Genomic DNA, 13,853 nt, shown 5'->3' on the forward strand with positions numbered 1-13,853 from the left:
TTACTCTTAAAAATGTCTCTTATTCTCTTAAGTTCTAAATATGGCCCCAAGAAAGAACGGCAAATTCCCCATCTTAACTCCTGAAGAGCTGAAGCAGGAGCCTGATGTTGGCATAGTTACTCCTGAAATGCAGAAAGTTTTTGACGCCCAAAGAGCTTTCGAAAGAGAACGATGTGGGAACGAGTTCAGGTTCAGGCAACTTGAAGCTCATTTTTGCAAAACTGGTGTATGGCCGGCTCCACCACCAGGGTTCCCCGAAGGATGCCGTCGTTGCAAACTAGGCATCTTTAACGGTAAACCGGTGAAGCCTGGAACATTATGCAAGTATTGCAAGGCTCACCCACAAGCCAAAGAATTTAAAAAAAAATAATTTCTTATGTTATGGCTTGTGGTGAGTTTTATTTAATGTTTGTTTTTTTTTTATGAACTTTATTTTCTGTTTTTTTTTATGTTATTTTATGTTTTTAATGAACTCTATTTAATTTTAATGTTATGTTATGTTTATCTTTTATTCACGGTTTTTTTTATTTGCATCGATATTTTGTCGACATCATGTCGACAAAATATCGACAACTACTAAAAAAAGAAAAATGCTTATTGTCGACATTCTGTCGACAAATAGTAAATACCAAGTTGGTTGCATGATGTCGACAACATGTCGACATTATGTCGACATAACGTCGATAATGGTCGTCACTGACCTTCACTTTTGTAATCATCGACAAACCATCGACATAGTATCGATATATCATCGATAACTCTGGAAAACCTGCATTCGGACGAAAACCGGATCCGCGGATCTCAACAATTTCAGACCAAAAAACAGCAGTTCCAACAATAAACACACATATAACAATTTTAAACTACATAAAGTCAAACAAAATGCTTAAAATACAACTTACTCATTATAATGGTGTAAGATTCTTGAGTGATATTGAGTTGTGCTTCGGTTTTCCACCAACACCCACCGAGAAAACAACCATTCAACAGGGAATAAAGAGAGTGGGACGGATAGAGGGAAATTTTTTGATAAATTTTTCAGTTTTTTTCTAGAGAGAGAGAGTGGTGCACGAGAGAGAGGGAAGAGGGAAGAGAGAGAGAAATACCAATTTCAGATTTTAGCTTTTTTTTTTTTTTTTAAAAAAAATGGGTAAAATGGGAAGTTCATGTAATTAATGGACTAAATTTGTACAAATTAAGGAAGGGTATAAATTTTGATATGGCTTGTATTATTAGGGTCAAAAATTGAAATTTCCCTTTGATTACAGGGGTGTCTATACATTGAATGCAATCATCATTATTTTGCTTATATTTTGCCAACATTTTTCTTTCTACTTATTTTTTCCATGAAAGTATCAACAATGATAACTAAAATACAAAATAATAAAATGAAATAAATAAAATGACTTTGACTAGTACAACGATTACATACTCTTTCAACTACTCTCGTCTTTATTTTCCATTGATGTTGACAAACGACGTCGTTTCGTTTCCCTCCAAAATTTCTTATAGTTTATTCCGTTAAAACTGCCAATTTCTTCATATTCTTCATATCCAACACCAACAGACAAGAAAAAGACAAAAAAGTCCTCGAAAGCCAGCTTACAAATCACTGGAAAAACAAATTTTCACTTCTTCTAAATTTATTATGATTAGCTGGATTACTTAGATATAATAGCACAAAACGTTGTCGTTTTACTCAAATTTCACTGTCATTTGTCACAAACAACAATGCTCCTTCTTTGTAACCATCGTTAGCTAGCCTTAGTCTAATCCACCAAAGTTAAAAGGGTTCAATCTTTTGAGCTTTTCCAATGTTTAAATCCATCTCAAAACCATTTTTGATCAAGTGGGGTTGTGTTTGTTTTGACTATATATAGTATATAGTACTTCAACTTATATTGATTTGGTTTTTTTTGTAATGCAACTATGCAAAACTCACCTAGATTACATGGTGGGAGCAGAGTGGCCTTTCATTTTCAAAACAATTCTAATAATAACGTGTTGTCCAAGCAAAGGCGTAGCGGTTATGAACCGTCTGATACCGAGACAGATTTCAATGAAAGTCCATGGCGTGAACATAATAAGCCAAAAGATGAAGAAGATCATTTGGAGTTTGTTAAGCCAAGGAACAACATTAGCCCTTTAAAGCTAAGCCGAAGACACTCTTCGAGGTATGAATTCGGTGCTGCAGAGAAGAGAAGACAACACAACAGTAAGTCACCTTATAAGCCATCAAGAAGAGAAGAACAAGTCTTGGATTTAGAGCATAATTTGGATAAAGATGATGATGATGATGAGTTGTTTATGTATCCATATAGAAAGCAAACTAATAAGGTTGTTGAAGTTAATAAGAAACCAATTTACATGAGCAAAAGATCAGTAAGTGCTCCAAGAGTAAGGCAGAGAGATAAGGAGAGAACAATCTCACCATTTTCGAAACCAAGACAAGCTCCTCCTCCTCCTCCTCCTGATCAAGCGAAAGTGGTGGTGGCGCCTTCAATAGGCGAAATCAATGAAAGAGTTGGGTATGCAAAGCTTCACACTGCAAATTTTGAGAGTACTGACTCAATTTCACCAGGTGATATATTCTTTTCTAGAGAATGGAATGTGTTGGCATTGCCTAAAAAGAAAGGTGGTTCAGGAAACCATTTTTGTCCAAAACCGAAAATAGTATCTCAAAGATCAGATTCTGTGCCTCACTTGAGAAGAGCAAATAACAATGTTATTGACCATCATAATAAGTCATCATCAACTACAATCTTTACTACTTCATCTGCAAGTAGGCCAGGAAGAAATGGTAAGTTTAGTAGTGAGAGTAGTAAACTGAGTGATGTGAGTGAGAAAACAACTGAGAGCATGAAAAATTTCACTGCTAATAGGAAGAAGAAACATCAGAAGGAGAAGGAGACATGGTTTGGTTGTATGAAGAAAGGGCCTTGTAGGACTTCAAAGTCACCTGACAAAACTCCAAGAACTACTTTCAATGAGACCTTATTCATTGAGAGAGCTTATGTGGTTGAAAATCTCAGACAGTTCTGGGCTGATAAGTATCAACCTGCTTCATTGAATGGATTCACTTTGCATAAACAAGAAGCTCAAATTCTCAAACAACTTGTAAGTCAGTTCATTGATCCACTCACCATATCTCTACATTTTCCCATGTTTTGTCAACCCAACTTTTATTTATTGCAAAAATTCTCAATGAACTATATAAAAATCAATGCAAATAGTCTTATTTAGTTACATTCTACTCATTTTTTAAATCAATTTGCTTAAATGTTGTAGTTGAAATCTAGTTTATTAGCATTAAACCTACAATCATTAGTTCTAAGATTACACATACATATTATCATAACTCATTAATTGACTCTTATTTATGTATATATTTTTTGTTTGGACTCTTTAATTGAACCAGATTAACGTCATATTAATATTACATGCATAAATTATTTTAAGAAAATAAGCAAAATGTAATTGCAGGGGTTATTTGCATCAATTTATAAGAGTCATAATTTAGAGGAAAAAAAAAATGATATTTACCCTTTGGCATATTTTATCAAAATTACTTATGAATAACTTTTTTCCCTTTTGAGATTTTAGGTGTCAGATGAAATATGTCCCCATATTTTGCTGAAGGGGCCATCTGGTTCTGGAAAAAAAGCATTAGCAATGGCTCTTCTGCGCGAATTATATGGCGATGAGAGTTGGAATGTATGTTCTTTATAATCAAATTTCCACTGTTTAACCTTTCAATGGCTAAGATGAGTTCATTTTCTAATCATGTTTTGCAGATTTCACATGATTTAAGATACTTTCAGATTCAGGTAACACACTAAAAACTTCATATATTGCTTTTTTATGTTGAACTGGTTTGACATTAAATAAAGTACATATCATATGTCTATAGGAAAACAGGCCAATGCAAGTGGCTGTTCCAATAACATCAAGTCCTCACCATTTGGAACTCAATGTGAACTTGGAATCAAATGCTAAGTATGCTCTGATGGGATTAGTTAAAGAAATTGTCAAAGATTATACAGTTGCACCCGAAATCAGCATTGCTAATCTCAGCTCAAATTATAAAGGTCTGATCTTTTGAAGAAGAAAGAAAAATGATCAATTCCCTTAGAAAAGTTGGCCCCTTAACACAAATTTTAGTTCTAACTGTTAAATAATTATTTAAATTTATTTTAGTCTTTTGCCCGTCATTTAAATTGCTGATAACTCGGTTTTCCATGAATGTACTAAGCATATTGAAATTAATTTTCATTTTACTCATCACAATCTAAAGTTGGGCACTATTATTTTGCCTTTTGTTCCTTCTTCGTTGCAGCTTACTGATTTTTTTACTAAGTCGCATACAATTACTCATTTTTCGTTCTCTTGTAGGCGAACTTTTGATGTTTCTTGCTGCAGCATCACAGAGTTTAAGAATGAATGTTAAATAATTATTTAGGGATATTTTAGTCTTTTATGGTAGTAGTCTTTGTTCTCTAATATTTATTATTCTCAAGTAATTATTACTAACATGTTTTTTTTACCATTTTTGTTCTCAGTAATAGTTCTTTATGATGTTGACAAAGCAGCAGATAACACCATCCAACATCTTATAAAATGGATTTTTGACTGTTACTCACATTCATGTAAACTCATCCTTTGCTGTGAAGATGATACAGAGATAATTGAGTCAGTCAAAAGTCAATGCAAAACTATCAAAGTCAATGCTCCTGTAACTCATGAGGTTAAGTATCATATCAGAACAACTATGTTGTTGTCTAATAATTAAGGCTAATTGTGTGTTATGTTCCTTTGACTTTGTCAGATCATGGAAGTACTGATTCAGATAGCAAGAAAGGAAGAATTTGATCTTTCTATGGAGTTTGCAGCTAAGATTGGTATCAAATCAAAACAGAATCTTAGAAAAGCAATCATGGCCCTTGAAGCATGCAAGGCTCACAAGTACTGTGACTCATATAATTAAATAATAAGATTGTTAAATTTAGCCATTAATTTAGATTGATTCAACTTATATGGGGTAACTATGTTTTCATTGCAGCTATCCTTTTTTGGAGGATCAGCCAATTCCACTTGGATGGGAAGAGGTTGTGGTTGAAATCTCAGCAGAAATTCTAGCCAACTCCTCATCTAACATGTAACTAAATATGTACATTGGTATAATGTATTGGTTTGTAGGGGTGTTTGACCCAAAAAAAAAAAGCTTCTTTTTTATAACCATTTTGCATAATAGTCTCTTTTTGATAATTTTTTTACAAAATGACCATCCACACACACTCAAAAACCTATCTTGAAATGTCATTTACAAAAGAAATTATTTTGCAAAGAGATATTAATTGGATTTTATGGTTTTTGAGGCAAGGTTGCACAAATGTAGCTTTTCCTCAAAAAAAGTTATTTTATGAGAATTTTTTTAAAAAAAAATTAAGCTAAATTTTTTTCTAATTTTTCCCATATATATGTTTTTTTTTTTTTTAAAAAAAAAAAAAAGGTCATGTTTTTTACACATATTGTATAGAAACATATAAAATGTGTAATTTCCTCATATTTAAAAAGGAGATTTATTTTCACTAATTAGTCTTAGACTGTGTGTGAGTACATATAACCTCTTTTTTGAAGTCATTTTGCACTTTCACCTAGTTTGGATAATTCCTTACAAAAAAACCTTTGACACTAACAACTAATAAAATTCAAGTGAAGAAGTGGAGAACATTTAGACATCTAGTCGAACTTTTACCATTTGGTAAGAAAATATCAAAACTAGGCCAAAATGGAAAATGACTCTAAAGAGAAACTATTTTGCCAATTGTTTCTTTATGTTTATGTAAGTTGGTAAGTATAATAGTCATTTAGCATATAAATGGTCTTTTTCAGGTTATTTGCCATAAGAGGAAGATTTCAAAAGCTTCTACTTGAGTTTGTTCACCCCAAACTGATTTTACAGGTATTGCATAATTCACTCTTTCATTCATCATAATTGGACATTAATACAACACAACAATGATTTTCTTTTTCTCTCTCTCTTTTTTGTTTTGTTAATTTATTGAGTAATGTATTTTGAATCTGCAGAAGCTTGTGGAACAATTTCTAAAAGGAATAGATGCTAATATTAAAAGGGAACTTTATTACTGGCATGCTTATTATGTAAGTTCAACCTCAAATTATTCTAAAATTTTCATTTTTATGATTTTTAAGATACAACTTGTAAAAATATAATTTTTTTAAAAATATATATATATTTTATGAGATTTTTTTAAAAAATAAAAACATAAAAATATATATATATATAAAAAAAATAAAAAAGTTAGACAAATGTCATAACTTGATAGGACCAATGTGGTATTTGACTTTTAAAACAACTCTAGTGCTCTATATATCAAAGTTGTTCATCAGAGCATGTCACGGGTGGGCTACTTTTAATAGTAGCTATTGCATTAGAGTAAAATAATTGTACAACTGCCATAACTTGATAAGACCAATGTGGTATTTGACTTTTATTTTTTCTTCTTAAATAAAAGTTCTTTGCTGAAACAAAAAAAAAATATATTATAAATAAAATGAATGATATATTAAATAATAATGAATTTATTATTAGTGAAGTTAGTTAATTATAGCTAGGAATGATAGTTATTTTTTGTTAGTTCTCGTGCCTTTAGGTGGAGTTGTTACTCCTTCATAGCTATACCTTTTGTAATAGATTTATGTTACTCTTCTTTGTACTCTCTATGTGTATATATATCATTATCAAGAGCCTCTATTCAATACAAGCTCATTTTTTTTTCATCTTCTCAACTTGGTATCAGAACTTCTAGGCTCTCTTTTTTCCTTTCTTTGTTCGACTCTTCTTGAAGCTTTCTTCCATGGCGTCTTCCTTTGTTGCAGCTGGCCTTCGGCCTGAAGGTTCTTCATCTGCCACTATCCACGCTCCTCCAGCTCTTGCCATTCAAGTGATTCCAAATCACATTGTGTCCCTTACTTTGCGTTTAGATTGCAATAATTAATTCTACTAGATCTCAAGTTCTCTCCACAGTTTGAGCGCATCAACTGAAAGGATTTTTTACTGTAACACGCGCAAGACCCCCGGCAACCATCACTGATCCAACTGATGAATCGAGAACCATTCCCAGCCCAGAGTTGGTTGATTATCTACGATTGGATCAATTTCTCATCAGCTAGCTATTCATCTCAATTTTTGAAGGCATGTTGGGTCATGTTGCAAGATGTGCTTCATCTGCAGAACTTTGGAATGTTCTGCTTGAACTTTACTTTTTTCAAACACTTCTCCTACTCGAGTTCTACAACTTCGTGGCATGCTTCAATCAACAGAGAAAGGATCCACTCCTATAGATGAATATATTCTCAAGATGAGATGTCTTGGTGATGCTTTAATGGCAGCAAGCCATAACATCACTGATGATAAGTTTATATTCTACATTCTTTGAGGTCTTGGAAGTGAGTACGATCCTGCAATCATGACTCTAACCTCCAAAGAATCTGTCACTATGTAAGATGTTCAATTGTTGCCATGAATCTGCATAATCCAATTGCTAACTATACAACAGCAACCAAGAAAGGTTCTGCACCACCTCCTTAAAGTGGTAACAACACCAACAACCGTGGTCGTAGTTTTAATCATGGAAGAGGAAATAGGCCTATCTGTCAAGTTTGTGGTCGATCTGATCACACAGCTCTCAAGTGTTATCATCGGCTCGACTTAAGCTACCAAGGAGAAGGTACCTCGAACCAACCTGAGCAAACTACTAAAGAACCTCAGCCTATGCTTGCCACAACAACTACTGTTGCAGATCCACAGTGGTACTTAGACAGTGGAGCCTCTCATCATGTTGTCTCTGATGATACTGCTCTCACAGATAAGGTGGATTATAAAGGCAAGGGCAAATTGACAGTAGGTAATGGATATTCTCTTCCTATTCTTGTTATTGGTCAATGCTTTATTTCCTGCTCTATAACACTTCTCTTAAATCGTGTGTTACATGTCCCTACAATTCATAAAAATCTCATTAGCATCTCTCAATTCTCCATTGACAACAATGTGTACATTGTTTTTTATGCTAATATCTGTTTTGTCATTGATAAGACAATGAAGCAGGTCCTTCTGTAGGGAACCCCTAGTCAAGGTCTGTAAAAAATCTCCAAACCTCTCTCAAGTCAATCTGCAGTTTCTTTCTTTCAGGATCATCCACTTGTGTATCAGCCAAATGTGAATTCACCATGTCTAGAATTTGTAATAAAGTTGATTGTAATCTTTCCTCTGTCAATAATGATTTGTGTAAGGATTCTAATTATATTGTTGCACTTTGGCACAATAAATTCATCTATAATTCTTGCAAAGGTTTTACATTTCGATGAATACAAAATTTTCTAATAAAGATCTATCTTTTTGTGATGCTTGTCAATTTGGTAAAAATTATCTAATGCATTTCAGCAGCTCCTCCATTAAAACTACTAAACCTCTTTAATTAATCCATGCAAATGTTTGGGCCCCTCTTCATATCCCACAACTAAAGGATATAAGTATTACATTCTCTTTGTTAATGATTTTACAAAATATAGTTGGATATATCCAATGAAAATAAAAACAAATGCCTACCCTATATTTCAAACCTTTAAAACCTTTGTTGAATATCAATTTGACCACAAAATGAAAGGTCTACAAATTGATTGGGTGGGGAATGTAGAAAGTTACAGCGACTTCTACAGAAACTAGACATTCTTTTTAGACATCTTTGTCCACACACTCACCAACAACAAGGTAGAGTGGAAAGAAAATACAGACATGTTATTGAAATGGGCTTAACCTTGCTGGCTCAAGCCAAAAAGCCATTGCATTTTCGGTGTGATGCATTTGTTTCTACTGTTTACTTGATTAATAGACTCCCAACCATTATCAATGCTTATATGTCACCCTTTGAGTGTCTTTACACCAGCAAACCATATTATACCTTCTTAAAATATTTGGTTGTGCTTGTTTCCCCTTGCTCATGCCATATAATCAACATAAGTTTCAGTTCAAAACATCCAAGTGTATGTTTTTTGGGTACAATCCCTTTCCTAAAGGGTATAGATGTTTGCATTCCTCAGGTTAAATTTACATTACAAGAAGTGTAAATTTCAATGAAAAAGAGTTTCCTTATAACTCATTGTTTCCCCAACAGATTACTCAAATATTTCACAATAATTTGCTTGCTCCAACATTCATTATACCAACTATATCCTCTCATGATCACATTCCTCCCAAACTTTGGCTCTATAAATATTAATCAAGATGAAACAGCTTAATCTTCACCAACATCACCTTCCTCAAACCAAAGTGCTCATCCTGCTACTCAATCTACTTCACCAACTCCTACAATATCCCTAATTTCTAATACCGACTCCACTTCTGGTACTGACAGTATTGAAGAAGTTGTTATACTTGTTGTTCATATATCCCCATCTCCTCTACCATTACCTATAGGTCATCCCATGCAAACTAGATTGAAATTTGGCATCTCAAAACCAAAAGTGTTTCTTGTCAAAGCTTCCCAACAGCAATTGTATAAGGAACCAAAAACTGTTCAGCAAGCCCTTAGTGTACCACATTGAAAAAAAGCTATGGACTAGGAAAAACTTGCTCTGGTTAAGAAGAAAACTTGGGTCATGGTTCCTAGAAGTCCAAACATGAATGTTCTAACCAATAAGTGAATATCCAGGACTAAATACAATAAAGATGGCAGCCTTAACAAGTTTAAAGCTAGATTAGTAGTGAGAGGATTTGAGCAAGCTCCTAGTTTGGATTTCAAAAATACATTCAGCCATATCACTTAAGCTTCTACAATAAGGGTAATCTTCTCTTTAACTGTGACTTATGCTTGGGACACCCAACAAATTGATGTCAATAATACCTTCTTAAATGGAAAATTAAAAGAAAAAGTCTTTATGCAACAACCACAAGGTTATGAAGACCCTTCCAAACCCAATTATGTGTGTCAATTAAACAAATCTCTCTATGGCCTAAAAGAAGCTCCAAGAGTGTGGTTTGACACACTCAAAAGTACTCTACTTAGGGTTTCTCAACTTCCATATCAAATTCATCATTGTTTTATAACAATAATCAAGGGTCTCTACTACTTGTGTTAGTATATGTGAATGATTTGTTAATAAGAGTTGCCAATAATGTTGCAATTTCTACTTTGATAACAGCTCTTAATCAAAAGTTTGCTCTTAAATCTTTGGGTTATGTTAGTTATTTCTTGGGGTTTGAAGCTTACAAAAATAATTTAGGGTTGTATCTCACTCGATCAAAGTATGCAGCTGATCTCTTAGCCAAAACTCAGTTTGAAGATGCTAAGGAATGTGACACACCTATGATTTTGGCCAATAAACTAATACTTGATGATAATCCCGTTTTTGACAAACTAGAACTATATCGCAGCACAATAGAAGCCCTTCAATATCTTACTATGACAAGACTAGATCTTGCCTATTCTGTTAACAAGCTAAGCCAGTACTTGAAGACACCTACTATCAAATATTGGAATGCTTGTATGAAAGTGTTGCGATACATTAAAGGAACTATTCATCTCGGCCTTCATTTTAGACCATCCACATTATTAAATCTAGAAGTTTACTCGGATGTCGATTGGGCATCTAGTCTTGATGATAGAAAGTCAACAAGTAGTTTTTGCCTGTTTCTTGGAGGAAATCTAATCAATTGGAGCTCAAGAAAATAAAAGGCAGTTGAACGGTCAAGCACAGAGTCTAAATATTGTGCTCTTGCTTCTGCAGCAACTGAATTGGTCTAGATAAGTTCTCTTCTTGGTGAACTTGGCATAACTCTTCAAAAGACACCACCTGTTTTGTGGTGTGACAATCAAAGTGCCCAAGCCTTAGCCTTAAATCTAATCTTTCACACAAGAACAAACACACATCGAGTTGGATGTGCATTGTATTCGAGAACAAATTGCAGAGACTAAGATTGAAATTTGCTACATTCCTACTCAAGATCAAATTGTTGATCTATTTACTAAACCTTTATCCTCTCCAAGGTTTCAATTTTTATGTAACAAGCTTCATTTGGTTAACACCAACTATTGCTTTAGGGGAGCATTAGTGAAGTTAGTTAAATATAGTTATTTTCTGTTAGTTGTTGTGCGTTTAGGTGGAGTTGTTACTCCTTCACAGCTGTACCTTTTGTAATAGATTTTTGTTACTCTTCTTTGTACTCTCTTTGTGTATATATATCATTATCAAGAGACTCTCTCCAATACAAGCTCATTTTCTCATCTTCTCATCTTATTCTCAACTTGTATGAGACAATTTATAGAGTTGCTTAGCATTAGAGCCTATTTTAGTAAGAAGTGGTCAATAATGATGTGGACAAAAGACAAAATAAAATATTATATTTTAAAATATAGAATTTTATGACAACTTTAAACATTAGCTGCATTGAAGATACTCTTAAGGGTTATCCCCTTACCCTAAGGATACTTGTTTTTCTATATTTTTAATTTTTTCTTGAACTTTTTTCATAATTTTTTCTTTTTTAAAAAAATCACATTTTTACACAAAATTAATAAAACCCAAAAATTTGTAATTTTCTCTTATTTCATATTGTTAAGTTATTCAAATTGTGAAACATAACTCTTATTATTGTGATAGGACAAGAAATTACCAACTGGACCAAGTGCTTTGCTAAAACTTGAAGGTAAGATGTAATAATAATATATAGTTTCAATAATATGAATGAAGTAATTTGTCATTTTAGCAACAATCTTAGCTTAGTTAATTATGACAATAGCTTTTTTATTTACTTGCAGAATTTGTGGCCAAATTCATGAGCATATACAGAAAAAGTTCAAATAATCGACAGTGATCAATAAGTGTATTGTGTAATTTTTATCTGATCCGTTATTAGAGCTAGAAGACTTTTTTCAAATTGTGAGATAAATGTTTGCTATTTAAATAAATGTAAAATAAATAAATCTAGAATTATTTGTGAAAAAATGTTAATGAATTTGCCCATGTTGTTTTTTTTTTTAAATATAATAAAGTGTTATCACTGTTACGTTTTATTGGGGATGTTAGCACAAATGCCCTTGAATTTTACACTATTTAGCAATTTAGTCCTTTAGAAAAAAAAAAATCAACAATCAAATTGAAATCTTGGTTAAATTGGTAACCACTACAATGTCAGATTTTTTCTGGCCATCCACACCTGATCGGAATCCAAAACCCTCACCTCACGCCAGAAACACCACATCTTTAACACATATATTAGATGTGGTTGAAAATTAATTTTATATATCAAAATTTAAATGAAAATTATTTCAGCCCATTAATTCATATTTATTAGTTCAATCATATATCTTTATCTTTATCTTTATATATTAAAAGTGTCTATCTAACGGCATTTCTTGGTTTAACAGAATATACTTTAAAAATAAAAGAATATTCTGTTAAATTTAACGATGTTAGTAGGTTTGATTCTCCTATTAACTTTAAATAATTAAACCCAAAAAATATTAATATTAATATTGTTATACGATTAGCTTAACAGATTAGCCTTACACAATTTTTTTTTTAAACCAAAAAAATTAAACAATCTTTTTTTAAACGTTTAAACCTAATAATTAAACCCAAAAAATTTAACAATCTTTTCTTTTTTAAAATTAAAAAAAAAAAAAATACACCAATACCCACCCTAAATAACAATCATCAATATAAAATTTAAACTCTATACAAAAAAATCGTTTATAACATAAAATATTTGAATAACAATGTGTATATTATAGGTTTATATACACAATTATAACATTCTTAACAATTAGTTTTATAAAACATATCGTTTATAACATAATTTACAATTAGTCACTAAATTCTTAAACAAAAACCACAAGAACTTAAAATAAAACTAATATTTACGTGGCTTGCCACGTAACTCTAATCTAGTATATATATATCAGTAATTTAGTGTCATTACAAAAATCCATTCATCCAATTTAATTTTTTATTTGACGAAGTGATTAGAATCACTCATGAATTTACGACGCAAACATCCACAACTTGAAACCTTCTCGAACCAGGATAGTTCATCATCTAATCGCAGAGCATGCTTTGTCAAACTATGGACCGTTAAATTCTCGAAGCGAGCCACATAGGACAAAATTGCCTTACAAAATTTAGACAATAAAGCTATGATATCTTTAAACAACGCTCGTAGTATTGTTATTAATTATACTAATAACGGTAGGAAACTAAGAAGAGTAATAAGCACCAATCATATTTTTTAACAATTATTTATTAAATATTATTTAAATACTCTAAATCATTATTAGGCAAGGTATTCAAACTCATTTTCTTTCATTCAATGGTAATAAAAAGAAGAGAAATATTAAAAGTTGCTATTAGTCTAACTAAATATTAAGTCTTATATAGTTTAATATAATAACTTTAAAAAGTATCGATAGTCAATTGTAATATAACATATAATGCTAAACACTACTAAAATCTAATAACAATTCTCTAAAAAGGAGAAGAATCTAGTACTCACTAACTACTAGTAGTGGCATATAACATGTGAAGAATATTATAAGCAAATATTCTATAGCCTTTCCAGAAGTGACAACCAAAAAGCCAAGCAAAGTATCTAAATAATGTAATTAGTGAGCAATTAGAAAAGACACATGCTTAAAGGTATTTGGAACATTAAAAAGCTCATGCCTCCTAATAATATTTCTCCTTCTTTTTTAAGAGAGGCTAATATTGTAGTCTATTGACTATTGTTTAGCCAAGTATGCTCAATAATGTGGAGTTAAGCCCAAGTGTGCTCAATA

At 32.2% G+C, this 13,853-nt stretch overlaps 1 protein-coding gene across 1 annotated transcript; it reads left to right on the forward strand.

Annotated features, from left to right (window-relative positions):
• The first annotated feature begins 40 nt into the window (after nt 1-40).
• On the forward strand, nt 41-11,814 carry LOC115713803 (uncharacterized). The gene is made up of 11 exons (XM_061114024.1): nt 41-189; nt 1,947-3,117; nt 3,604-3,714; nt 3,795-3,827; nt 3,911-4,088; nt 4,560-4,744; nt 4,826-4,962; nt 5,060-5,155; nt 5,893-5,962; nt 6,088-6,162; nt 11,680-11,814. Exons 1-11 carry the CDS (start codon nt 41-43, stop codon nt 11,734-11,736), a joined length of 2,262 nt encoding a protein of 753 aa, XP_060970007.1. The 3' UTR covers nt 11,737-11,814.
• The last annotated feature ends 2,039 nt before the right edge of the window (nt 11,815-13,853 follow it).

The sequence above is a fragment of the Cannabis sativa genome, chromosome 4 (genome assembly GCF_029168945.1).
Source record: "Cannabis sativa cultivar Pink pepper isolate KNU-18-1 chromosome 4, ASM2916894v1, whole genome shotgun sequence".
Taxonomy (NCBI): Eukaryota; Viridiplantae; Streptophyta; class Magnoliopsida; order Rosales; family Cannabaceae; genus Cannabis; species Cannabis sativa.